This window comes from Procambarus clarkii, chromosome 19, assembly GCF_040958095.1.
Source record: "Procambarus clarkii isolate CNS0578487 chromosome 19, FALCON_Pclarkii_2.0, whole genome shotgun sequence".
In the NCBI taxonomy this organism is placed as follows: Eukaryota; Metazoa; Arthropoda; class Malacostraca; order Decapoda; family Cambaridae; genus Procambarus; species Procambarus clarkii.
In genome coordinates, this window is record NC_091168.1 from 11,090,464 (window position 1) to 11,117,033 (window position 26,570).

Genomic DNA, 26,570 nt, shown 5'->3' on the forward strand with positions numbered 1-26,570 from the left:
CAACGGGAGCCTTGATGAGGGTTCGAACCTGTGCGCTGGGAGCTCTAAGGCGCCCTCTAGTTGACTGCACCATGACATGGTCAAAAGAATTGTAACCTGGAGTACTACTGCACCCACAAGGGTCCCGAGGATTCCACTGAAGCCTAACTGGGTTACACACAATTCCCCCATGCACTTGGGCTCCGTCAACCAGTAATTCTACCTCTGAAGCCCCTCCTTCAATACACTTAGTTAAATTTGTGTATTGAAGAATACACAAATTTAACTACGTCAATGAAGGATACATCAGGGGGTGCAATTACTGGTTGACAGAGTCGAGAGCATGGGGGAATTGTGTGTAACCCGGCTAGGCTTCAATGGAATCCTCGGAACCCTTGTGGGTGCAGTGGTACTCCAGGTTACAATTCTTTTGACCATGGCGTGGTACAATCGGCTATAGCACGCCTGGGAACACCCAGCACATAGGTTCGAACCCTCATCATTGTTGGATTTGTTCTTTGATATATCATGTTAATGTGATTTCTCAGTGTGTTTTCAACCATCTATTGTTAGAGCATATATATTTGAAACATTTTATAGTAAACATCAGTTGAACATGTACAGTAATCAAATTGGTATGAATATTATTGAGCCTGTGATATTTACCTTCTCTTCCAAAACTACGCTGCACCTTGTAGCAGATGAAACGAGATGACGTCCTCTGCTGAAACAGTCTTACAGTTTCATTTGCCTTTTCCAAAGTATGAACATAGCCACAATTGGGTTTGACCATATAATCAAAATAACCAGTTCCCATTACTGCTTCTGCAATCATTTCTCCACTAACCATGTCATTCTCAACAGAAACTTGTGTTGCCTCCAATGTATCTTCACTACCTATTTTAACTTTTTCATTAACACTATCTGCAGCATTATATTCAGCTTTCTTATTTGCTTCTCTCATACACAAATGATATTTTCTAAATGTTCTTTGGGCAGGTGGTGGAAATGTTACATTTTTCTTATTAATTTCATGGTTATGAGTTTTAACATACTTAACTGAAACAGAGCCATCATGACACTCCTTCACCAACATCCTTGCAGGGCAAATGATTCCAGTTTTCACTCGTCCGGTCCTCCACCTTCTTAAGGAAACTCTTCCTGTATCACTGGGTGCATCTGAATACCTATCTGGGCCATTGTACTGGCAAACAAAACATAGGTATGCTTTCCCATCATTGGATGTTACACTATGTCTTGTGCTGAAGTACGAAAATGATTTTACTTCTTCATCTTCCTTCCAAAGTTTGAATTCGGTAAGAGAAGTGAAATGCTTTTCTATTACATTAACTTCCATGTCTGTGTGATCACTCTCCATGTGCTTCATCATAGAAGAAATATGAAAAAATCTTTTTTCACATGATGGATGAATACACTTAGTTTTTTTCAGCTTCCCTTGAACTCCACATGATTCCATGTGTCTCTCTAAACTTCGCAAATGACCATATACTGTATCACAGTTTTGACACTTGAAACCATGTTCGTTGTCAGGTTTGGGTCCTTCTATATCTGGATGATCCTTCCTGACATGCTGTAACATCCTAGATTTATGGAAAAATTCTTTTGTACATGCAGAATGAAGACACTGTGTTTTCCTTAATTTTCCTCTTTTGCCACATGTATGTGTATGAGACTTTAGACTTCGCTCATGAGAATATTCTCGGTCACATTTAGGACACTTGAAGCTTGTATCTTTCACAGGTTCTACATATTCCATCTCAGGATGATCTTCTTCAACATGCTGAATAAGTCTACACTTATGGAAAAATTCCCTTTTACAAAGTGGATGAATGCATGGCGTTTTCTTGACTTTGCTTCGGTTTCCACAAGATTTTTCATGTGTTAAGAAACTTGATAAATAGGGGAAAGTGCGAAGACAGTTTTGACAACTGTAATTTGGGGCAGCCTCTATTAGTGGCATCATATTTGGATGCTCCTCCTTCAGATGATGCATCATACTAGACTTTTGAGAAAATTGCTTCTTACAAGAAGGATGCATACACATTATTTTCCTCAAATTGTCAAGTTTACTGCAATGACTCTTTAGAAAGACTGATTTACCACAGTTTTTTTCATGTGAATGTAACACCGACAGATTGGTAAACACATGTTCACAATTACAACATATATATTCAGGATTAATAAAGTTAGAATTTGCTTTTAGTTCTGGCCCAGCTTCACCAGTGTGATCCTTTTCATAATGCTCAATCATTCGAAATTTATGGAAGAATTTCTTCGAACATGATGGATGGATGCACTGTGTTTTTCTTAGCTTGTTGACTTTACTACATATTCTACTGTGGGATTCTAAGGACCGCATATGTGAAAATTCACGATCACAATTCTCACACTTATACTTAAGCTGCCGTCTTGGCCGCACACATTTATTTTCAAAATTAGTTTGGCTATCCTTATCTGTATTATTTTGTTTTACATTTAATAAATCTGTTTGAAGCATACTATCCATTTCTTCAGAGTATGGCTGTATCTCTTTCTCTTGCTTGAGGTGGGTAACTTTGATACTAGACTGAGCTTTCAAATACTTGGTTTTACCATTAGGCTGAACAATCATAATCACAGAATCTGGTGCAGAATCAATTACTTCATGAGGAAGTTCAGTATCATCAATCTCATGCTTCAACTGCAAAGGTAGACTCATTAACTCTGGATCCGGATGAATACAAATTGACTCACATTCAGGCTCAGTTCCTTTTCTTTCAGTGCAATAATTTTCATGATCTTCATTACCTTTTGTACTACTCCTCGAGTAATTCCTTGTATTAACTGAATTTTCCTGGTGGTATTCAGTGGATTCAGATTTTGTTATATCTTGGGTACAAATCATCTCGCCTCTATCTATTTCTTTGCACTCATGAATATTACAGATACTTTGATTTTTCTCTCTACATATGTAACTATTTTCCTTTGACAATTCTTTGTCGAGCTTCAAATTCACTATAATTTCATTTTTGGGAAAATTCTCATTACATGTAACCTGACTGTCCATAAAACACTCTTCCATTTCACAATCTGTCATCTGAAAAAAATACAAATACAGTATTAATTATATAGCAAATTAAAATAAATATTATCTTTGTTGCTACTTGTGTTTTGACTGCATTATGTATGACTGTAATTAAGCTCATAGAAACACCAATAATGAATTACTGGAGATACAGAATGTATTTATCACTTTAGGCCAACCAAGAAAGGTATACCCAATCTTGAGTACTGTTCAGTACAGTACTCAGTTCTCTTTCAAACCAGGAGTGATTTCTGAAACAGAGGGAATACAAAGAACATATACAGTGCACACATAAACACAATAAAACACCTAAATTATTGGGGCAATCTCAAAGCTCTCAAAATGTACTTTCTAAAAAGGAGACAAGAGAGGTAGTCTATCGCATAATATATATACATTGAAGATACTGGAAGGCCAGGTCCAAATGTGTACAGTAAAATAACAACACACAATATTGTAGGATATTCAGAATAGACACAGAAAAGAGTAAAGGTGCCCTAGGTACAATCTGAGAACAATGTATGAACATCACAGGTTCACTGCTATTCAATATCCTCCCAGCAAACAAAAAATATTGTTGGAAGGAAAGTGGACGTTTTCAAGAAAAAATTTGAGACATGTTCCCTGCAAGACGTGCCAGTTTGTAGTGGATATGTGGGCCTGAGAGGCCACTCCAAGCAACACTGTTGAACCAAGTTATCACAAGTTAAGCCTGGCCCCAGGCAGGCACGGGTAGTAGAACAACTCTCATAACCCACTCCTGTTATTGAACATATCCAGTATAACTTTCATGATACAATCAATATCATGAAATATTCTTGGAAATACAATTCACATAAACCCTTTCTTTTTCCTAACCCCACTTCCCCAATCTCTCCCTCTCAAGTTTAGTTTAGCATTACAAGTTCACCCAACAGCAGAAGTGTTAGGATTTCACCGCAGATTTGAAGACAAATGTGTAGGGTATGTTGTAATTAATATGCTTTGTTAGGGATAAGAAACCTGTGAACAGTGTACATATACTTCAGACTTCCATTAAGGTTTCTCCAAGGTCAAATTACTGACTTTCCCCAGGCTGAAACCCCACAAAAGTGTTTTAACTCCCAAGTACACAGGTTTCCTGTCTTTGACAAAGCAAATTAATTATAACGTACCTTACACATGATCCCTTCCTAAGTTTTATATAGTCATAATGGCTTGGCACTTTCTCCTGATAGTTTTTCTCCCCCTCTTTTTTACCCCAAGTACTCATTTAGTGTCATGCGAATAGAGGCATCAGGTGAAAGGACATGCGCCAACTATTTCTGTCCCGTCCAGGGACTGACAGAATTCTACAAGTTTTGATCCTCAAGATGCGATCCTCAATTGTGAGTTTGGCACATGGCACAACACCCTTTAGCAGTGATAGAATCATAAACCTAATAAGATGTTTCATATTTTAATACATGCACAGTTGACATGGAACTGTCTTATTTACCATAAAACAACTGTTTTATGGTAAATTCCAAAACAACACACCCTGGACCGGGGTAGAGTGGGGGGAGAACTACCAAAGCCCACCAAAAGTGACACGCAATGTGGGAAATCATTCATATTTGCAAACATACAAGGCTTGAAACCAAAATCAAGAAATAAAGTTCATAAATGGCCTCCTAATAGAATCGAACTCAATATTTGGTGCATTTACAGAAACCCACACAGAAGACCACATGGATAGTGAAATCTGGATTCCGAATTGTAATCTATATAGATGTGACAGAGTAATTAGGTCAAGTGGAGGAGTATATTATAATATTCTGTATATTAAAGAGGAGCTGGCATGCACAAAGCTCCTGAACTCTTCCAATGAGGTGGAAGGTAGGTAACCAACCACAGGTCACAGAACTACTGAGATTCTGTGACAAATTCTCGCTCAGTCAGCACATTACAGAACCAACTAGGAACGAAAACACGCTGGACCTGATATTCACGAACAATGAGGAGCTAATCAGACACATTACTGTCTCAGACACTACGAACTCGGACCACAAGCTAATTGAAGTGCAAACTAACATTAATAACGGTAGTAGGCCCAAGAGAAACAACAAGCGAGAAGGGCTATTCAATAAATTCAATTATAATAATAAGAGAATAGACTGGGAGAAAATAAACAGGGAACTTACAAACATCCAATGGGAAAATGTTCTAAGAAATAAAAATCCTACACAAGGAATAGAAAAACTGTCTTCTGAAGCATATGAAATCTGTCTGAAACATGTTCCTTTGAGGAAAGCCAGAAAGAGATCCAATGTAGAAAGAGAACGCAGACGACATTACAAAAGGAGGAAGAAATTAACGGAAATGCTTAAGAAGACACGACTCTCCATACAGAGAAGAAATAATTTAAACAGGGAGATTGAAAAATCGAACAGAGACTGAAGCATTCCTATCAGACTGAAGAAAGGCAACTAGAACAGAAAGCAATTCAAGAAATAAAGAAAAACCCAAAATATTTCTTCACATATGCTAAATCAAAAGCGAAAACCACTGCCAGTATTGGACCTATTCGTATTAGTGAAGGTTCATACACTGAGGATGACAAAGAAATTAGTGAAATCCTAAAAAACCAGCGTTGAATGTAATGAAACGCCATTTTCTGGGTGAGTCCCGGAGGCTCCCCGGAGCTATCCATGGCTGATATGGATACCCTAACTATTTTGCATCAGTCGATGTGGGTGGAGTTCTAGGCCAACCGGGGACCACGAGCCAGAATCTGGCCCCCTCAGAGAGGCACGGGGAGCAATGGCCCATAGAAATGCACATGTGATTTGGAGCATTCTATATCTGCCATCGACCGGGACAGGCACCCAGAAAGGTAAGCACCACAAAACAAACCCCTATTCTGGTTAAACAACAAAATCGACAAACGAGTGGACAGAACTTCCCCAGGAAAACGAACTAACAAGCATGACGTCACGCGAGCCGCGCCGCATGTCTGCGCAGCTCCCCCCTCCCCGGGAGGGGGAAGGGGGAGCCCCAGACCCCCGCGCCGGCGATCCCCGCCCCAGTTCTGAGGCTGGATATCAAAACCGTGAAAAAACCCACCGACCGGAGGATGGGAGGGTGCCGGGGAGCCTTTGGGACTCACCCAGAAAATGGCGTTTCATTACATTCAACGCTGGTTTTCTGGGGGAAGCCTCTACGGCTCCCCGGAGCTACCTCACCAAAGACTACCTAAAAAACAAGGGGACATACCCGGGAGGCGGTAGGAGAATCACTCAACACGAAGTCGAGACAACAACCCAAGGTATAGCATTCGCCAGAAAAAGGGGAGAACGGCCGCAGACGAAGAAAACCTATGATCACGACAATAGGAGCCAAAAACCACTGCGCCTGAGAAGAGCAAGAAGCTCTGCCACACGGCCCCTAGAGGCGAATGCCAACACAAAAAGAAAACCGAGGCAAAGCAAACCTGACCCCAAGGAGCCACAACCACCAAGGAGAAGAAAAACAGGAGAGCACCCTGTCCAAAGACCAGGACGACACAGGCAGTGCATAAGCAGGCCGGAGGTGTAACAACGCACGATACAACCTGCGAAACGGCGCAGAAGGAAAATCGATACCGAAAGCTAGCAGCAGAAACCAAGGTGCCAGACCCAGGAACGGCCCCAAGCGCCTCTACATCCTCCGCAAGCCAATCCTATGACAGCCCCAGGAGGGAAAAGAAAACGCAGGACCAAAACGAAAATGCCACAAATGTGCAAGACCACCTCCACAAGTGCAGCTGACAGGGAAGGAACTCGCATAAGGAGCCGCCCCGCACCAACAACCTGCAGAAGGGCAGGAGCGAAAAGACTCATTAGGAGGAGCAAAATCGCTCCCAGGAAAACTAGGAGCGCCGAGACAGTGTGAAGAGAAGAGATATTCACAAAAGAACAAAAAGGCCAACACCCAGAAGCTGCTGGGAAGAGGACCCACAAGCCCTAGAAAGGACCGGAGGGAAGCTCAACCAAATGACAGACGCACCTAGAAAACGGGAAGGAGCTAAACAGTCCCGAACTTTCGAGAACAAAAAGAAGCAAACAAAAAGGACGAAGGCCCCAAAACCCCTGTCGCACCCGAGACCAAAAGTCATGCAGAAACCCCAAGAAGAGGGGGACATGACGGAAGAAGGCCCGTCCCGGAAAAAGGGGCGAAGATCGTAGAAAAGCACCCACCGACAGGATGGAAACAACGGGTACAACGGACAAGGAAACCATGCCCAGGGAGGGGCCGACGCCCATAAAGCACGTGCGGAGAGGGGGAACGAAAAACCCCACACCACAAAACTGCAAGTCCCCCCAGAGGGTTAGAAACACCCCGGCGGGGACCAACGGGGCCTGAGGCCCCTCACGTGAGCCCCACCCCAGCCCCAGGGAACCCACCCTGCAGGCCCCGGGGCCGAGCTGTCCCCTCAAAGCCCCAGCGTCAAGAAAAACCCCGGGGCAGCCGTGAAAAACACGAAGGAAGGGAGCCCACTAGGCTCTGGAACTTGAACCGAAACCGGAGGATAGGCGAGGGGCGAGATGAAGACCCCAAGCTCATCCCCAGCCAGCACAATGAGGCGAGGACAAGACAGTGAAATCAAGGAACATGGAAAAACCAGGCCCTGCACGGCAAGACCGGCAAGGAAGGAGAGCCCCAGAGGGAGCACAGAAGGGCCAAACATAATGCCACAACCAACCCCGACACGCAGCTGCAGTACCAAAACCGCAGCAAAACGTCACCACACTCCCCGAGGAAGCGACAGAGAAGATAGATAAATTGTACACGAGTGGCACACAAGGGGACATAGGCGGAAACCGAGCACCCGAGCCACAGGGACGGTAGAAGAAACGTGTGCAGTGTAACAGGCAATCAAAGGAACACATTAGGCAGCCCAACATGGGCTGACCCTATACACAGCCCCAAGAGCAGAGATTGAGAGTGCCCAAGAAGCATAGAATCTGCCCGACAGGCAGAACCCAACCTGCAAACACAAGGAGGCGAACACAAAACCTCCGACACAGGAAAACGTACTACCAAACAGGCACACCCACTGTTGCACTGCGGAACAAGGTGGAGGTGGGGCCCCGAACTCAAGCAAGGTTAGACAAGCATAGGAGAGGGGCAGGAGGAGTACAGGCAGGAACCGCCTCTGAAGGGACAAGAGGCCACCTGCAGACACCCGTGAACCGAGGAAGGAATCAGGTGGAGAAAACAAGAGCTGCCCAGTATGGGCTAATAGCCCTGCAGTAGGCACCTCGGTTGATACGGTCCACGTTCTCAAGTACGTATGTACACCCATTCCTACTCCCAAAGACAAAAACAGCGTCAGGACGAAGAAGACGCCAAAACCGCACCAACTCACCTGCAGAACATAGGCCCTGAAGGGCCATGACGCAAGCGTTCGAGTCCGTATCCGCCGGAGGCGGCCAGTGCGCCCACGCTGGAGAGGATGGAGCAGCGAAGGAGGCTCCCCACCCTAGAACGCAGGGAAAAACCTCATGAATTCCACACAGCGGCACCCCAGAACACCCCCAAAGCAACGGGGCACGGATGGGAATAAGAAAAGAACGAGATGCAAACCCCCCGAGAGAATTGGAGCAGAACACGTGTGCACACTGCCCGGAACCAAAACAAACTCCCACGGCGCATGCGCAGGACGCGAAAGAAAGTAGCCCAACCAGGCGAGAAGTAGCCCAACCAGGCGAGAAGTAGCCCAACAAGGCGCGAAGTAGCCCAACAAGGCAAGAAGTAGCCCAATAAAGCGAGAAGTAGCCCAACAAGGCTCCTTGTTGGGCTCCAACAAGGCTCCTTGTTGGGCTCCAACAAGGAGCCCAACCTGTCCAGAACAGAAGGAACCAGTATGGAGGCAAACTCCGGGACACGCAGGAGGAAGCCGCAAAGGCCAACCGCACCGCAGGCGAAGAGATGCGGTTAGCCAAAAACCTCCTGAAGACGGAACCGAAGAAACCACAGGGACACGGAACCGAACCCGGGGAGGAGCAGAACCCAAGCCCAATCGTACGCAGAGGGGGAAAGAAAACCCCACTCCTCGTAACAGTAAGCCCCGCTCAGAAGGACTGAAATCCAGGCGGGGCGCAATGGAGCCCAAGGCCCCCAAGGCCGCTCCTCCCCAACCCCAGGAGCCTCTGCACCAGGCCCCGGGGCCGAGTCGACCTCCAAAGCCCCGGCCTCACAAGAAAAAGCCAAGGCAGCCGAGAGAGCTGAAAGAGAAGGGGGCCCACTGGTCAAAACCCCGGAGCATCGGCCGGAGGAACAGACTCGAATGCCTCCGCAGCTACCCCGGACGGGGCAACCCCCGAAACTGCCCAAGTCTCAGAACCTCTAACCCCGCCCCGACCCCGAAGCCTGCAGATGCGTAGGGGCCGGAAGCAGGAGGGGGTTAAAACAAGGGGGGCGTTGAAGGAACCAAGGCCGGAAGCGACCAAAACCACCCAAGTCTGGGTCCCTACAAAAGCGGGGCAGCATCGGGTGTCCGGGGAAGCGACAAACCAGAGCGCGTTGCAACATCCTACCCTGCAACGCGCGAGCTGCTTGCACCCACGGAAATTCATCAGCAGACTGGGTGAATGGAGTCACGAACAAGCAACAAAGCTCGCAGGACTCAAGGGTCGAATGTGTCACCGACCCAACAGGCAGCATGACGGAGGCAAAAACAAGGAGAGTCACCCTGAGACAAAGGGACAGAGCAACCCTCAACTCGCACAAAGCGAGAGGGGACGCAAGGGTCTCCACTATCGGACCCGAGAGCCCCCGGGGGGTTTCCCAGGGCCCCTAGACTGGGTCTGCTAAGGGTTATCCCAGGCAGGGTACTGCTAACCGGCGCTCCAAACTACCAAGCAAACTGCTAAAGCTGAACCCACGGGACGTGTCCACTTGCGAGGGCAAAGCAGGGGGTGCCACCACACAAACGAACCTAATATAAGGGGGGGGGGAAACAAGGAAGACCCCCCTACCAGGCAAAAATAAAAGAAAAAAACCACACAAGTGGACAACGTACCCAGAGGGAACAGAGCCAGCCGCTGTCATAGGTGAAAACTAGCTACGCAGTACCCTGCGCCCCACCAGTGCGATAACTACCACTTACCCCAAGGTAAACAAGGGAGTGAAACCCCCAAACCCTCGGGGTGGCCAAACGCCAAGCAGCAAAAAGCCAACAGAGGTAGACCCAAGGTGACTTGTGGAAGGCAACCCCAAGCCCCAAGGGCGGTACTTACAGGGCACTCAGGGAAGGTGACCCTAAGCACATGCAGCCCGAGTACCTGAGAATACTACTCCCAGCTCACACGACCACCGTAAGAGCAGCACTGCAAACAAGTCACAGCACTGAGACAAGACTGGAGCTGGAGCCACACGACCGTGCATTATCCCATCAGCCGAGGAACTGGGGCGGGGATCGCCGGCGCGGGGGTCTGGGGCTCCCCCTTCCCCCTCCCGGGGAGGGGGGAGCTGCGCAGACATGCGGCGCGACTCGCGTGACGTCATGCTTGTTAGTTCGTTTTCCTGAGGGAGTTCTGTCCACTCGTTTGTCGATTTTGTTGTTTAACCAGAATAGGGGTTTGTTTTGTGGCGCTTACCTTTCTGGGTGCCTGTCCCGGTCGATGGCAGATATAGAATGCTCCAAATCACATGTGCATTTCTATGGGCCATTGCTCCCCATGCCTCTCTGAGGGGGCCAGGTTCTGGCTCGTGGTCCCCGGTAGGCCTAGAACTCCACCCACATCGACTGATGCAAAATAGTTAGGGTATCCATATCAGCCATGGATAGCTCCGGGGAGCCGTTGGGGCTCCCCCCAGAAAAGCAGTATGAGGACATGTTTAGCACTCCAATTCTCAGCATGAAAGTGGAAGATTCGAACAATTTCTTTATGAATGATACTCAAACACCTGTAAATATAACTGATATCAACACGAGCGTGGCAGATTTTGAAAGAGAAATTGACAATATGCCCATGCACTCAGCCCAGAGTCCAGACTCATGGAATTCAATATTTATAAAGAAATGCAGAGTGCCAGTAGCACAGGCACTCAGTATAGTGTGGAGGAAGAGCTTGGACACAGGGGGAGATACCAGATGCGTTTAAAGCAGCAGACATTGCCCCTCTACACAAGGGTGGTAGCACAGCACTGGCAAAGAATTATAGACCAGTTGCTCTAACGTCCCACATAATAAAAGTATTTGAGAGAGTGATCAGGAGTAAGGTCACTAGATTCATGGAAACCAATGACCTCCACAATCCAAGCCAACATGGATTTAGAGCAGGAAGATCATGCCTCTCACAGCTACTTGACCACTATGACAAAATCACTAAGGTATTAGAGGAAAAACATAATGCAGATGTCGTATACACAGATTTTGCAAAGGCATTCGACAAATGTGACCATGGAGTGATTGCACACAAAATGAGGTCAATGGGTATAACTGGTAAAGTAGGATGCTGGATACTCAATTTCCTGTCGAACAGAACACAAAGAGTAACAGTCAATCAAGTAAAATCGAGTCCGAGCGCAGTTAAAAGCTCTGTACCTCAAGGTACAGTCCTTGCACCACTGCTGTTCCTTATTCTCATATCAGACATAGACAAAAACACAAGTCACAGCTTCGTGTCATCCTTTGCAGATGATACAAAAATCAGCATGAAAATTACCTCTGCTGAAGACATTGATAAACTACAAACAGATATTAACAAAGTTTTCGATTGGGCATCAGAAAATAACATGATGTTTAACAGTGATAAATTCCAGGTACTCAGATACGGCAAAAATGAGGATCTTAAACATAATACAGGGTACAAAACACAATCGAATCTGCCCATAGTAGGAACACAGCATGTCAAGGATTTGGGAATAATGATGTCTGACAACCTAACGTTTAGGGAGCATAACCAAGCAAGTATTGCATCAGCCAGAAAAACGATAGGATGGATTACGAGAACCTTCAAGTCCAGAGATCCCATCACAATGGTTGTACTCTTCAAATCACTTGTGCTGTCCCGTCTTGAGTGCTGCTCAGTACTCACTTCCCCCTTCAGAGCAGGAGAGATTGCTGAAATAAGAGGGAATACAGAGAACATATACGGCACGCAAAGACGAGATAAAGCACCTAAATTATTGGGATCGTCTCAAAGCTCTCCAAATGTACTCACTAGAAAAGAGACGAGAGAGATACCAAATAATATACACATGGAAAATACTGGAGAGACAAGTCCCAAATCTGCACAGTAAAATAACAACATACTGGAGTGAACGACATGGAAGAAAATGCAGAATAGAACCAGTAAAGAGCAGAGGTGCCATGGGCACAATCGGAGAACACTGTATGAACATCAGAGGTCCACGGTTGTTCAACGTCCTTCCAGCGAGCATCAGAAATATTACAGGAACAACCGTGGACATCTTCAAGAGGAAACTAGATTGTTTCCTTCAAGGAGTGCCGGACCAACCAGGCTGTGGTGGGTATGTGGGCCTGCGGGCCGCACCAAGCAACAGCCTGGTGGACCAAACTCTCACAAATCAAGTCTGGCCTCGGGCCGGGCTTGGAGAGTAGAAGAACTCCCAGAACCCCATCAACCAGGTATCAACCAGGTGACCAGTTATTTCATCCAGTTAATAATCAGCATATAGATTTTAAAGCATTACCAAATGTAACCTAACTCATGACAAATACGATGCATCTTAAGACTGTGGAATGCACGTGATACAATGTGTATAAAACTAGCGTTGAATATAATGAAATACCAGTTTCTGGGTGAGCCCTGGAGGCTCCCTGAAGCTATCCTTAATGATGTAGTGCTATATTTGTTGGAGTCATCAGTCGCAGAGTTCTTGTTGCCTACCGGGGACCAGAGCCAGAACCTGGACTCCTAAGAGAGGTGCAGAGAGCAATGGCCTATGAGCACGTTACATTTAAAGTATGTCATACCTGCTGTTGACCAGGAAAGGAACCCAGAAAGGTAGGCGAATCAAAACAGACCACTCTCTGGTTGAAAACTGTGAGCTACATTCTTAAAGCAGCAAAAGAACTTTCTCAGAAAGAAAACAAACAAGCAACACTTCATCCAACTAGCCCCTTGCCCATTAGCGCTATCCCCACCCCCATGTGGGGGAGAGAAAGTCGGCAACCCACCAATTCAGTTCTTGAATGATGAAAGCCGCTGACCAAAGGGAGGGAGGGTGTCAGGGAGCCTCCAGGGATCATCCAGAAACTGGCATTTCATTACATTCAAGGAGGGTTTTCTGTGGGGAGCCCCTTTGGCTCCCTGAGGCTAACCACCTACAGGCAAGGCTAACAGGGACTTACCAGGATGGAGGCAGCACTGCAAATCTCAATGCGTGGAAGAGACAGATGGCTGTGACAAGCGCTCCAAGGCCTCAGAGGAACTGGGACGTTAATGAGATACCTGGTGGCCAGTACCCTGTTCGACCTCCAAAATCCCCACGCCCGAATAATGTCCCAAGACATATTGCCCAAGACAGCTGAAAGAGCGGCATACTTCCTAACATCATGGGAACAATGGTAGACAACAGGCAGGCTAGACTTAATGACACTGTGGACAACCTGAGAAACATGAGCCCTGGAAGAGGGAACCAGGGAAACCGGATCAACCCAAAGCACAGCCCTCGTTATAAGCTGGAAGAAAATAAGGAGGTTGAAGCAGTTGAAAAACCAGACTTCAGGAGAGGATATTATGGTGACCTTAGAAATTTTTTTAGTAAGTATAATTGGACAGACTTGATGCTAGGCAAGGAAGTAAATGAGATGTATGCAAGTTTTGTGAAATATATGATACAGGCACAAAAAAATTTATACCAAAACAGAGATGCAGGGCCAGAAAACAGGATTGGTTCGACAGAAATTGTGAGAGGGCAAGAGACCAAAAGCACGTCCCCGGACACACAAGCCATGGTGCACAAATAATGATGGAAAGCCGCAACCAGACACACAACACATGATGCATGACAGGAGAGAGGCAGAAAGAAATTTTGAAAAAGGGATAGCGGATAAATGTAAAACAGAACCGGGCCTATTCTACAAATTCATAAACAACAAATTGCAGGTAAAGGATAATATCCAGAGGTTGAAAATGGGAAACAGATTCACGGAAAATGAAAAGGAAATGTGTGAAACATTAAATGAAAAGTTCCAAAGTGTGTTTGTACAAAATGAAATCTTCAGAGAACCAGACACAATAAGAATTCCAGAGAACAACATAGAGCGGATATAGGTGTCTAGAGATGAAGTGGAAATATGCTAAAGGAGCTCGGTAAGAACAAAGCAGCTGGCCCAGATGGAGTTTCACCATGGGTTCTGAGAGAATGTGCATCTGAGCTCAGCATTCCACTTCACCTGATCTTTCAGGCATCCCTGTGTACAGGAATCGTAGCAGACGTGTGGAAACAGGCTAATATAGTTCCAATCTACAAAAGTGGCAGCAGGGAAGACCCCCTCAATTATAGACCTGTATCATTGACAAGTGTAATAGTGAAAGTATTGGAAAAACTAATCAAAACTAAATGGGTAGAACACCTGGAGAGAAATGATATAATATCAGACAGACAGTATGGTTTTCGATCTGGAAGATCCTGTGTATCGAATTTACTCAGTTTCTATGATCGAGCCACAGAGATATTACAGGAAAGAGATGGTTGGGTTGACTGCATCTATCAGGACCTAAAAAACCAGCGTTGAATGTAATGAAACGCCATTTTCTGGGTGAGTCCCGGAGGCTCCCCGGAGCTATCCCAGGCTGATATGCTAATGTCAGACTTTGGCATCAGTCATGTGTATGGAGTTCTTAGGCCTACCGGGGACCACGGCCAGAACCGGGCCCCCTCAGAGAGGCAAGGGGAGCAATGGCCTATAGAAGCCCTCGTGTAGTTGGAAGCATTCTATGTCTGCCATCGACCGGAACAGGCACCCAGAAAGGTAAGCGCCCCAAAACAAACCCCTATTCTGGTTAAAATTGCTACCTAAAACCGAACTAGTGGATAGAACTCCCCAACCGAAAACAAGCAAACTAGTGTGACGTCACACACTGCCGCGCCGCTGTCTGCGCAGCTCCCCCCTCCCCGGGAGGGGGAAGGGGAGCCCCAGACCCCCCGCGCCGGCTACCCACACCTCAGTTCTTGAGGCTGGATGTCAAAAACACGAAAAAACGCCGACCGGAGGGAGGGAGGGATGCCGGGGAGCCTCCGGGACTCACCCAGAAAATGGCGTTTCATTACATTCAACGCTGGTTTTCTGGGGGGAGCCCCGTCGGCTCCCCGGAGCTAACTACCCACAGACAGAAAAAGAGGGACTTACCCGGGAGGCGGTCGTCGCTCACCCCTCAACTCGAAGCCGAGACAACTGGCTGCAACCGCCGACCCAAAGCAACACAGGCCCGACGAGGCCCAGGGACATTCACAAGGTAACGAGCAGCCAGGACCCTGTTCGACCGCCAAAATCCCCGCGCCCGAATATCAGACCAAGACATATTCCCAAAGACGGCAGCAAGAGCCGCGAACTTACGAATGTCATGGGCACGGGGATAGACCGCAGGCTGGCTGGACCTAATAACCCTGCGGACGACCTGAGAGACCCGAACCCGCGAACAGGGAAGAAGGGAAACCGGATCAACCCACAGCGCGTCCCCGGACACAGAAGCTGTGGCGCGCAAATAACGGCGAAGCGCCGCAACCGGACACAAAACATGATGCACCCCCGGCCTGACCAACCAAGCATCAACCACCCAAGGACCCCTCCGGAACGCAGCAGTCTCATTCTTTGCCAGAAAAGAAGGAGACGGCTGCAAACGAACAAAACTATCACCACGACCAAAAGAGCAGAAACCCCTGCGCCGGAGGAGAGCATGAAGCTCCCCTACCCGACCCCCAGAGGCCAAAGCCAACAAGAAAAGTGCCTTGGAAAAACAATCCTGGACCGAAGGGGCCACAACGAAACGAGGAGATGAAAGGAAAGCGAGCACTCTGTCCAAAGACCAGGACGGCTCAGGCGACGCATGAGCAGGCCGGAGGTGAAACAATGCACGAGACAGCTTGCGAAACGGCGCAGACGTAACATCGATACCGAAAGCAAGCTGAAGCGGCTCCGCCAGCGCCGCACGATACGAAGCGACAGTGTTAGGCATAAGATGACGGTCCTGAAACAACCACGAGAGAAAGGACAAGACCACCCGACCAGACAAAGAGCTAACACGACGAAGACGCAAAAAGAAACGGAAGGACCGCCAGGAAACTTCATACTGCCGCCGAGAAGAAGCCCTCAGGTGGGACACCAACAAGGAGGCCACCTGATCACCATAGAGATGATGATAGACTCGAGTCAAAAAAACCATACGCGAAGACTCGAGGAGAAGATCGAACCAGCTACGTGACGCACCGGCCCGATCTGCTGAAAGAGGCGGAGCCGCGGGAAAACCCTCGGGTTCGGACACCGAGCAACCAGCGCCTGAAACCAAGGCTGGGCCGGCCACCAAGGGGCCAGAAGGACAACTCTCCCCCGGTAAGTCTCTAAGCGAGTCAGGACCTGGAGCAACAGCCGAACCGGGGGAAAGAGGTACAGGAACCCCCACCTCGACCAGTCGACCCGAAAGGCATCGACCCCGACGGCCTCACAATCGGGGAAGGGCGCCGCATAAACGGGAAGACGCCGCGACCACGCCGACGCGAAGAGGTCCACTTCGGGGCGCCCGAACGTCTGGCAAAGCCAACGGAAGGACTCGTCGTCGACCGTCCACTCCGTGGAGAGGGGAACGAAGCGAGACAGGGCGTCGGCCAAGACGTTGGACACGCCCCGTACGTGAACCGCCAGGAGAGCCAAACCCCGAGAACTCAGCAGACGAGTCACCCGAAGCGACCAAACCCAAAGAGACAAGGACCGCATCGAACCCCCGCGGTTCAGGCAATGAACCACCGGAGAGCAGTCCGAATGGAGCCGAATCGTCGATCCGCGGGCCACCCGAATCCTCCCCAGAGCAAACCACACTGCCGCGAACTCCCGCACCGTACTGTGAGCTCGACGGAAGGACGGATCCCAACGCCCCTGGCCGGCCTGGTGAGCACTGGTCACAAAAACCCCAGCCGAGAGACGACGCATCCGTGTACACATCGAGCGAGGGCTCGGGTAGGCGCCAAGGCACTGAACCCCGAAAAACCCGAAGAGGAAGCCGGTGACGCAGCAACCGACGCAAGTCCCCCGGGGGTCGAACTCTGCGATCGCGAGAGAGGCGGAAGGGGGAACCCCGAAGGAACCAGAACAGCCGTCGAAGCCAAACCCGACCCGGCGGGTAGACCACCATCGCGAAGTTCAGGCTCCCGCACAGCCCCTCGAGCAACCGCCGGGTGACCCGAGGGCCCTCCAGAAACAGACGAAGGCGGGACTGCAGCCGCAGGAGAGACTCCGGAGGGAGAGACAAGGAGGCGGTTCGAGAGTCCCACACGAGACCCAGCCAAGTCCGAACCTGAGAGGGAACTAGATGGGACTTCCTCCAGTTCACCAAGAACCCGAACCCGGCGAGCTGGGAAAGAACCAAATCCCTGGCTAGCAAGCAAGCTGACTGGCTGGGAGCCCAAACCAGCCAGTCGTCGAGGTAGGCCAACACCCGAACACCTAGGAGACGCAAACGAGCCACCACAACCCGTGTAAGGCGTGTGAACACGCGAGGTGCCAGGTTCAACCCGAACGGGAGACAACGAAAGCGGTAACTCAGACGCCCCACCACAAAACCGAGCCAGTCCCTGAACCGCGGATGAATCGGGACATGCCAATAAGCGTCCCGGAGGTCCAGGGACACCATCCAAGCTCCCGGCTCCAAGAGGAGCCGAACCTGAGACAGCGTAGTCATCCGAAAGGAGGGGCAATGAACCCAGGGGTGCAGACGGGACAAGTCCAGAATGAACCGCAGGTCCGCGCAGTCCCGTTTCGGAACCGGAAACAGACTGGAAACCCATCTGAGGGACGACGTCGTTTCGACGACGCCCAAGCGTACCCACTCCAAGACGACTCGACAGAGCGCAGGGGAAGAAGCCTGCCCTGCCAGCCCCGACCCCCCAAAGGGGGGAGGGGCCACCCAACGCCACCGCAGGCCGCGAGACACGACCCGAAAGGCCCACGAATCGTGGGACCAGGCGCGGGCGAACAGCGCAAGCCGCTCCCCCCCCCCCCATCGCCCCGTCAAGGGGGCAAACCGCGAAAGGGCCGGCGACCCTTACGAGACCCAGAACCCCGGACAGTGCGAACACCGCGCCGACCAGACGAGGGAGGGTCCGCAGGAGGAGCCAACCCCAAACCTGACACCAGAGGCCTACCACGACGAGAGGAACCCCGAGCCCTGGCACGACCTTTCCGGGAAGACCCACCCCGGGACCCCCGGAAAACCAACAAGTCCGACATCGGACGACAAGCCGCCGATGCAGCCTGAATAAACTGCGCCACGGCCGACTCCCCAAACAGGAGAGGACAAAAAGGTGAAGAACGCCTAAGAGCCAGAGCCCAAGCAGATTCCACGGAGGAACCCAACACCGCCTGCCGACACGCGAGACGGGAAGCATAGAACAGGGAAACCGCATCCCGCAAAATCGGCGTGAACAGCTTCAACAAGGCAGCCGACGAACGCGCAGCCGAGGACAAGGTGCCGGACCCCGGGACGAACCCAAGCGTCCCCACATCCTCCACGAGCCAATCCGAAGACAGCTCCAGGAGGGAAAAGAACCGCAAGGCCGAACACAAAAGGCCCCGAGCGCGCAAGTCCTCCGCCACGAGCGCCGCCGAAAGGGAGGGAACCTGCACATGGAGCTGAATAACGCCCACATCGCGGGGAAGGGCAGGGGCAAACAAGCACTCATTCAGGTACTCAAGTTCACCCCCCAGGAAAACCTGAAGCACCGTGGAAGCTTCCCGCCACTCCAGCGTGCGGGAACGACAGAAGGAATGCCAGGAATCCAGACCAAACAAGGGGCAGTCTGCTAGCCAGGACGACTCCGGAACCTCGTAACGGAGCCAGAAAGGGAACGAAGTCCCAAACCTGAACGTGGACGGATCCATTTCCGAGGCATAATCCGGGTCACGCAGGAGGTAAGCTGCAAAGGCCGCTCGCACCACACCAGGTTGGATGCGATAAGCCGAAAACCTCCGGAAGGACGGAACCGACGTACCCGGGGAACACGGAACCGAACCCGGGGAGGGGCCGACACCAAATCCAACTCGTACGCAGAGGGGGGGAAAAAAAAAAACCCACTCCTTGTAACAATAAGCCCCGCTCAGTGGGAAGAAAAACCCAGGCGGGGTCCAGCGGGGCCCAAGGCCCCCAAGTCAGCCCCTCCCCAGCCTCGAGGTCCGTCACCACAGGACCCGAGGCCGAGTCCTCTCCCCAAGCCCCGACCCCACAAGACAAGGACGGAGCAGCCGAAAAAGCTGGAGGAAGGGGGGCCCACTGGTCAGACCCTGAAGCTTCGGCCGGGAGACAAGACTCGAATGCCTCTGCCGCCCCCCCGGAAGGGGCAACCCCCGAAGCTGCCCGAGTCTCGAGATCAAGTAACCCCTGCTCCGACCCCGAAACCCTCAGACGCTTCGGGGCCGGAAGCAGGGGCGGGGGACCAGAACGAACAGAAGGGGAAGGACGAGGAGGTGCGGACTGAACCAGGATCGAAGCGACCCCCACCCCCAAGTCCGGGTCTCGAAAAGCAAAGCGGGGCAGCCCCGGGGCATCAAGCAACCATCCGAGCGCGTTGCAACAGACGAAACCTAGACTGCAACGCACGTGCCGCCTGTACCCGAATAGAATCATCAGAGGATTGGGTAAATTGAGTCACAAGCAAGCAGCAACACTCACAGGACTCAGGGTCGAAAGTATCACCGACCCAACAGGCAGCGTGGCAGAGGCAAAAACAATGAGGGTCACCCTGAGACAAGGGGACCGAGCAACCCTCAAACTCGCACACAGCGAGCGGGGACTCCGGGGTCACATCCATCGGACCCACGCGCCCCCTAGGGGATTCCCAGGGTCCTGAGCGTTTACTTTAAGAGGACTCGCGCTCAGGTAGTCCCAGGCAGGGTGCTGCAAACCGGCGCCCAAAACTACCAAGCAAACTTCTAAAGCTGAACCCCAGGGACGTGTACACTCACGGGGACCTAGCAGGGGGCGCCACCGAGGAGAACAGTGGAAGGGCAAAAACAAACTGAATAAAATGACAGAACCCCCCACCAGGCAAAAACAAAAAGAAAAACAAAACCCCGCAAGAGGACAGCGAACCCCAAGGAACAGAGCCGGCCGCGATGTCGGGAAATACAAGCTGAGCAGCACCCTGCGCCCCTACCAGTGCAAACTGCCCCTTACCTGCCGGTAACAAGGGAGAACAGAACACCCAAGAGCCCAACAGGCGGCCGAAAAACCGAAAGGTAAAACGGACCAGCAGAGGCAGACCCCGAGGAGCCTGTGGAAGGTAGCCCCAAGCCCCAAGGGCAGTACTTACAGGGCACCTAGGGAAGGCAGCCCTAGGCGCATGCAGCCCGAGTACTGAAGATAACTCCTGGCTCTCGCACCCACAAAACTAACACCACACACAAAGCACAGTGCAGTAGCGACACCGGAGCCAGAGCACACGACCATCGCCTATAGCATCAGCCTCAAGAACTGAGGTGTGGGTAGCCGGCGCGGGGGGTCTGGGGCTCCCCCTTCCCCCTCCCGGGGAGGGGGGAGCTGCGCACACAGCGGCGCGGCAGTGTGTGACGTCACACTAGTTTGCTTGTTTTCGGTTGGGGAGTTCTATCCATTAGTTCGGTTTTAGGTAGCAATTTTAACCAGAATAGGGGTTTGTTTTGGGCGCTTACCTTTCTGGGTGCCTGTTCCGGTCGATGGCAGACATAGAATGCTTCCAACTACACGAGGGCTTCTATAGGCCATTGCTCCCCTTGCCTCTCTGAGGGGGCCCGGTTCTGGCCGTGGTCCCCGGTAGGCCTAAGAACTCCATACACATGACTGATGCCAAAGTCTGACATTAGCATATCAGCCTGGGATAGCTCCGGGGAGCCGACGGGGCTCCCCCCAGAAAAGGCTTTAAAACAGAGTTCCACATAAGAGGTTGTTCTGGAAACTGGAAAATATTGGAGGGGTGACAGGTAAGCTTCTATCATGGATGAAAAATTTTCTGACTGATAGAAAAATGAGGGCAGTAATCAGAGGCAATGTATCGGAATGGAGAAATGTCACAAGTGGAGTACCACAGGGTTCAGTTCTTGCACCAGTGATGTTTATTGTGTACATAAATGATCTACCAGTTGGTATACAGAATTATATGAACATGTTTGCTGATGATGCTAAGATAATAGGAAGGATAAGAAATTTAGATGATTGTCATGCCCTTCAAGAAGACCTGGATAAAATAAGTATATGGAGCACCACTTGGCAAATGGAATTTAATGTTAATAAATGTCATGTTATGGAATGTGGAATAGGAGAACATAGACCCCACACAACCTATATATTATGTGAGAAATCTTTAAAGAATTCTGATAAAGAAAGAGATCTAGGGGTGGTTGTAGATAGAAAACTATCACCTGAGGACCACATACAGAATATTGTGCGAGGAGCATATGCCACGCTTTCTAACTTCAGAATTGCATTTAATTACATGGATGACGATATACTAAAGAAATTGTTCATGACTTTTGTTAGGCCAAAGCTAGAATATGCAGCTGTTGTGTGGTGCCCATATCTTAAGAAGCACATTAACAAACTGGAAAAGGTGCAAAGACATGCTACTAAGTGGCTCCCAGAACTGAAGGGTAAGAGCTACGAGGAGAGGTTAGAAGCATTAAACATGCCAAAACTAGAAGACAGAAGAAAAAGAGGTGATATGATCACTACATACAAAATAGTAACAGGAATTGATAAAATCGACAGGGAAGATTTCCTGAGACCTGGCACTTCAAGAACAAGAGGTCATAGATTTAAACTAGCTAAACACAGATGCCAAAGAAATATAAGAAAATTCACCTTCGCAAATAGAGTGGTAGACGGTTGGAACAAGTTAAGTGAGGAGGTGGTGGAGGCCAAGACCGTCAGTAGTTTCAAAGCGTTATATGACAAAGTGTGCTGGGAAGACGGGACACCACGAGCGTAGCTCTCATCCTGTAACTACACTTAGGTAATTACACTTAGGTAATTACAACTGAGTTATGAGGAAAGGCTGCGGGATATGCACCTTACAACACTGGAAGACAGAAGAGTAAGGGGAGACATGATCACAACCTACAAAATCCTCAGAGGAATCGACCGGGTAAACAAGGATAAACTATTCAACACTGGTGGGACGCGAACAAGGGGACACAGGTGGAAACTGAGTACCCACATGAGCCACAGAGACGTTAGAAGGAACTTTTTCAGTGTCAGAGTAGTTAACGGATGGAATGCATTAGGCAGTGATGTGGTGGAGGCTGACTGCATACACAGTTTCAAATGTAGATATGATAGAGCCCAGTAGGCTCAGGAATCTGTACACCAGTTGATTGACAGTTGAGAGGCGGGACCAAAGAGCCAAAGCTCAACCCCCGCAAGCACAAATAGGTGAGTACAACTGGTGGCCAGCAGGTAGCAGCGTAATGCAGCTACCGGACTCAGAGCGTGATGCACCCCTGGCCTAACAAACCAAGCAACCACAATCAATGGACTCCTTCAGAAGCCTGCTGTGTCATTCTTCGTCAGAAAAGGAGACAGCTGCAAACAGACAAAACAACCACCAGGACCAAAGGAATTAAACCCTTGGCACTGGAGAAGAGCATAAAGCTTCCCAACCCAACCCCTAGAGGCCAAGGCCAACAATAACATGCCTTCCAAAAACAATCACCTACTGAAGGGGTCACCACAAACCGAGAAGAAAGAAAAGAAGGAACCCGGTTCAATGACTAAGAAGCCTTAGGTCAGAGGTGAAAGAATGCACGAGAAAGCATGCAAAAACGGAGCAGAAGTTACATCCACCCTGAGTGCAAGCTGCAGCACCTCCGCCAAAACCACGTGATAAGAAGCGACAGTATTCGGCATGAGATGCCGATCCAGAAAAAGCCACAAGAGAAAGGACAAAAACAACCCGGTCTGACACCGACGAAACCCGCCAGAAAAAGAAAAAGGCAGAAAAATCACCAAAAGTCTCCATACTGTCACTGAGAAGAAGACCACAGGTGGGACACCATAAAAGAAGCCACTGATCACCATACAAAGAATGATACACGTGCGTTAGAAATGCCAGATCCTTAACACAGAGTAAGTCAAACCAGCGAGGTACTTCACCAGACCGACCTGTTGAAAGAGGCAGAGGGAGGAGGAAGGCGCCATGGCACCAAACCCTGAAAAACCTGAAGGGGAAGCCAGTGACACAGCAAATGGCGCAAGGACACCTGGGATCATACCCAGAGCCCGTGAAAGTGGGGAAAAAGGCTGCTCCGAAGACACCAGAAGAGAAACCAAACCAGTTTCAAACCCAAAGCAAAATTCAGGCTCCCACACAGCTGCTCGAGCAACCTCCAAGTGACCCGGGTTTTCCCCTAAAAACAGCCAGTGGTGGGACTGCAGCTGGAACAAGGCCGCAGGAGGGAGAAAAAGGGACGCCGTCCGAGAATCTCAAACAAGGCCCAGCCAACTCCGAACCTACGGAACCAACTGGGACTTCCACCAGTTCACCAAGAACCCGAACCCAGCGAGCTGGGAAAGAGCCAGATCCCTAACTAGTGGACAAGCAGACTGGCTGGGAGCCCAAACCAACCAGTCATTGAGGTAGGCCAAAACCCGAAGATCTAGCAGATGCAGACGGGCCACCATGACCTGAGGAGTCAAGTGTGTAAAACCGCGACGTGTCAGATTCAAATCGAACGGGAGACAACGAAAGTGGCAAGCCTGTCGCCCCACCAACAAAACCTAACCAATCCCTTAATCCTGAATGGATAAGGATGTACCAATACACGTCCTTGAGGTCCAGGAAAATCATCCAAGTGCCGGATCGTGAACGAGCCGGACTTTGGACAACGTGGTCATCCGAAAGGAGGGGGAAAGAAATCAACCTGTTCAGATAAGACAAGTCCAGAATGTACTGGAGATTTGCACAGTCCTGTTTCGGAACCTGAAACTGGCAGGAAATCTCCCTGAGATGAGGTCGTTTCGACCATGCATAAGCAAACCCACTCCAAGATGACCCAACGAATGGATAAGGAAGAAGCCTCCCCCCCCCCCGACCTGTCCCCCCTGAAGGAAGGAAGGACCGCCCAACGCCATTGAAGGCCACAAGATCTGACCCAAAAAGCCTACGAGTGTGTGGGACCAAGTGTGGGCAAAAAGAGCCAGCCTTTCCCCCCTTTTCCCCTTTCACGGCCGTACTACCTGTGAAAGGGGAAATGAACATGGTGCGCTTCCAGAAATGAACCCGAGGAGGAGGCCCACCCACCCCTGAAATAAACCTGATGGGGGGGGGGGGACACCCAGAAATGAACCCGAGGGGGGGGATACCCAGAAGTGAACCCGTGGGGGGACCACCCGGAAATGAACCCGAGGGGGGGAAGCACCTGGAAATGAACCCGAGGTGGGGGGGGGGGCAAACAGGGCAAACTGCCCCGGCCCACCTGGGAAGGAAGAGGGGACACGGACTGAACCAAGGCTGAAGCAACTCACGCCCCTAAATCTGAGGTCCTAAAACCTAAATGGCAGCTCCGGGGCCTCCAACTTTGCAACCAACCTGGCCCATTGCAATAAAGAGAAGCGATCATGCAATGCAGCTGCTGCCTAATCCCTGACATCATCAGATAAGGGATGAGGAAATTGGACCACAAGCCAGCAACAAGTCTCACAAAACTCCAGATCATAGGTGTCCCTGACCCAACAGACAGCATGATGGAGGCAGTACGGATGATCGTCTCCCTGAGGCTGGGGTGACGAACAACCTTCAAATTCACACAAGACGAGAGTGTGCTCGAAAAAAGTATCCATGATAGGACCAAGCCCAAAGGAGTTTTCCAGCGCCTGCAGGGTAATTAAGCCCCACAGAAAGCCCCAGCACTAGGGCCAGCTAACCTGTTAAACCCTGTCTGAAGCAGGCAAACTGACAGCAATTAGCAGCTGTGAAACCTCGGAGGCAATAGAGGAGGACTACTAAATCAAATCAAATCAAATCAAATGTTTATTTAGGTAAGGTACATACATACAAGAGATTTTACAAAGAGTGATGGATTTATAGATAGGGCTAGTACATACAATGCCTAAAGTCACTATTACGCAAAGCGTTTCGGGCATGAAAAACTTAAATGACTAAAGCTTAATACTAATTGAGCATAAAGAATAAAATGAGTTGAGAACAAATAAAAAAAAAAAAGAGATAAAAAGGGGACGACATGGCTGAAAATGCAGCACAAATACAATTCTGTCGACAAACAGCGTCATTTAAAAAAAAAAACAGACATTGTTTGACAATAGAAGGGTAAGGTAGGTTACAGGGAATTTATTAGGTATAGCTTCGTTTTTATCTTAAACAGGTTGAGAGAGGTACAGTCTTTAACATGGTTGGGAAGGTCATTCCACAATCTGGGTCCCTTGATTTGTAGAGCATTTCTAGTTTGATTAAGTCGTACTCTAGGAATATCAAAACTGTATTTATTTCTGGTGTGGTGCTCATGGGTTCTGTTACAACCTTCTATGAAGCTTTTGAGGTCAGGATTGGCATTACAGTTCAGCATTTTATATATGTATAATACACATGCGAGAATGTGCAGTGACTTAATATCTAACATATTGAGAGATTTGAGTAGGGATACCGAGTGATGTCTGGGGCCAGAGTTGGATATTGTCCTAATAGCAGCTTTGTGTTGAGTAATTAGAGGACGTAAGTGATTTTTGGGTAGTAGAGCCCCAAGCACAAATACCATAGTTGAGATATGGATAGATGAGGGAGTAATAGAGAGTCACCAGGGCAGGGCGGGGTACATAATATCTGATCTTAGAAAGAATGCCAACAGTTTTTGAAACTTTTTTTGATATATTTAGAACCACCACAACCTAGGCAAAACCTAATAAGGAGCTAAGCTGGCGAAAATGCCACTGCTACAACAGGCGAAAAACGTTGTATGAAAACAAGAAAAAACCAGAGACTTCACAACTAGCAAACTAGCAGCCGGAGAAAAACATCGGCCGCTGCATGATAGCAAGAGGAGGCTGCGCCAGCCGCAGTGCGCCCCACCAAGAAACATACACCCACCCCTACCCGGGGCAAGATGGAAAGCCCAAGACCCCCAGCCTACCCCAGGGCTAGACAACCACAATTGAGGAAGCCTTCTAAAAGGGAGTGATTCCCAAATGACCCAGAGAAGATAACCCTGACCATGCAAGGGCAATACTCACGTAGCACCTAGGAAAGGTGTCCCTAGATGTATGCAGCTCTGATATTTCAGGTACTGTGCCTTGAAATCCAGGCCAGTGCACCCGGCAAGTGTAGGAACAGCTGTTGA

General features: G+C 49.5%; 1 protein-coding gene across 1 annotated transcript in view; it reads right to left on the reverse strand.

The window, feature by feature from the left end:
* The window catches only part of LOC123757639 (uncharacterized), a 285,082-nt gene that overhangs the window by 257,179 nt on the left and 1,333 nt on the right, over positions 1-26,570 (reverse strand). The window contains 1 exon segment of the mRNA XM_045741479.2: positions 646-3,076. Coding sequence (XP_045597435.1) covers positions 646-3,076 — 2,431 coding nt within the window.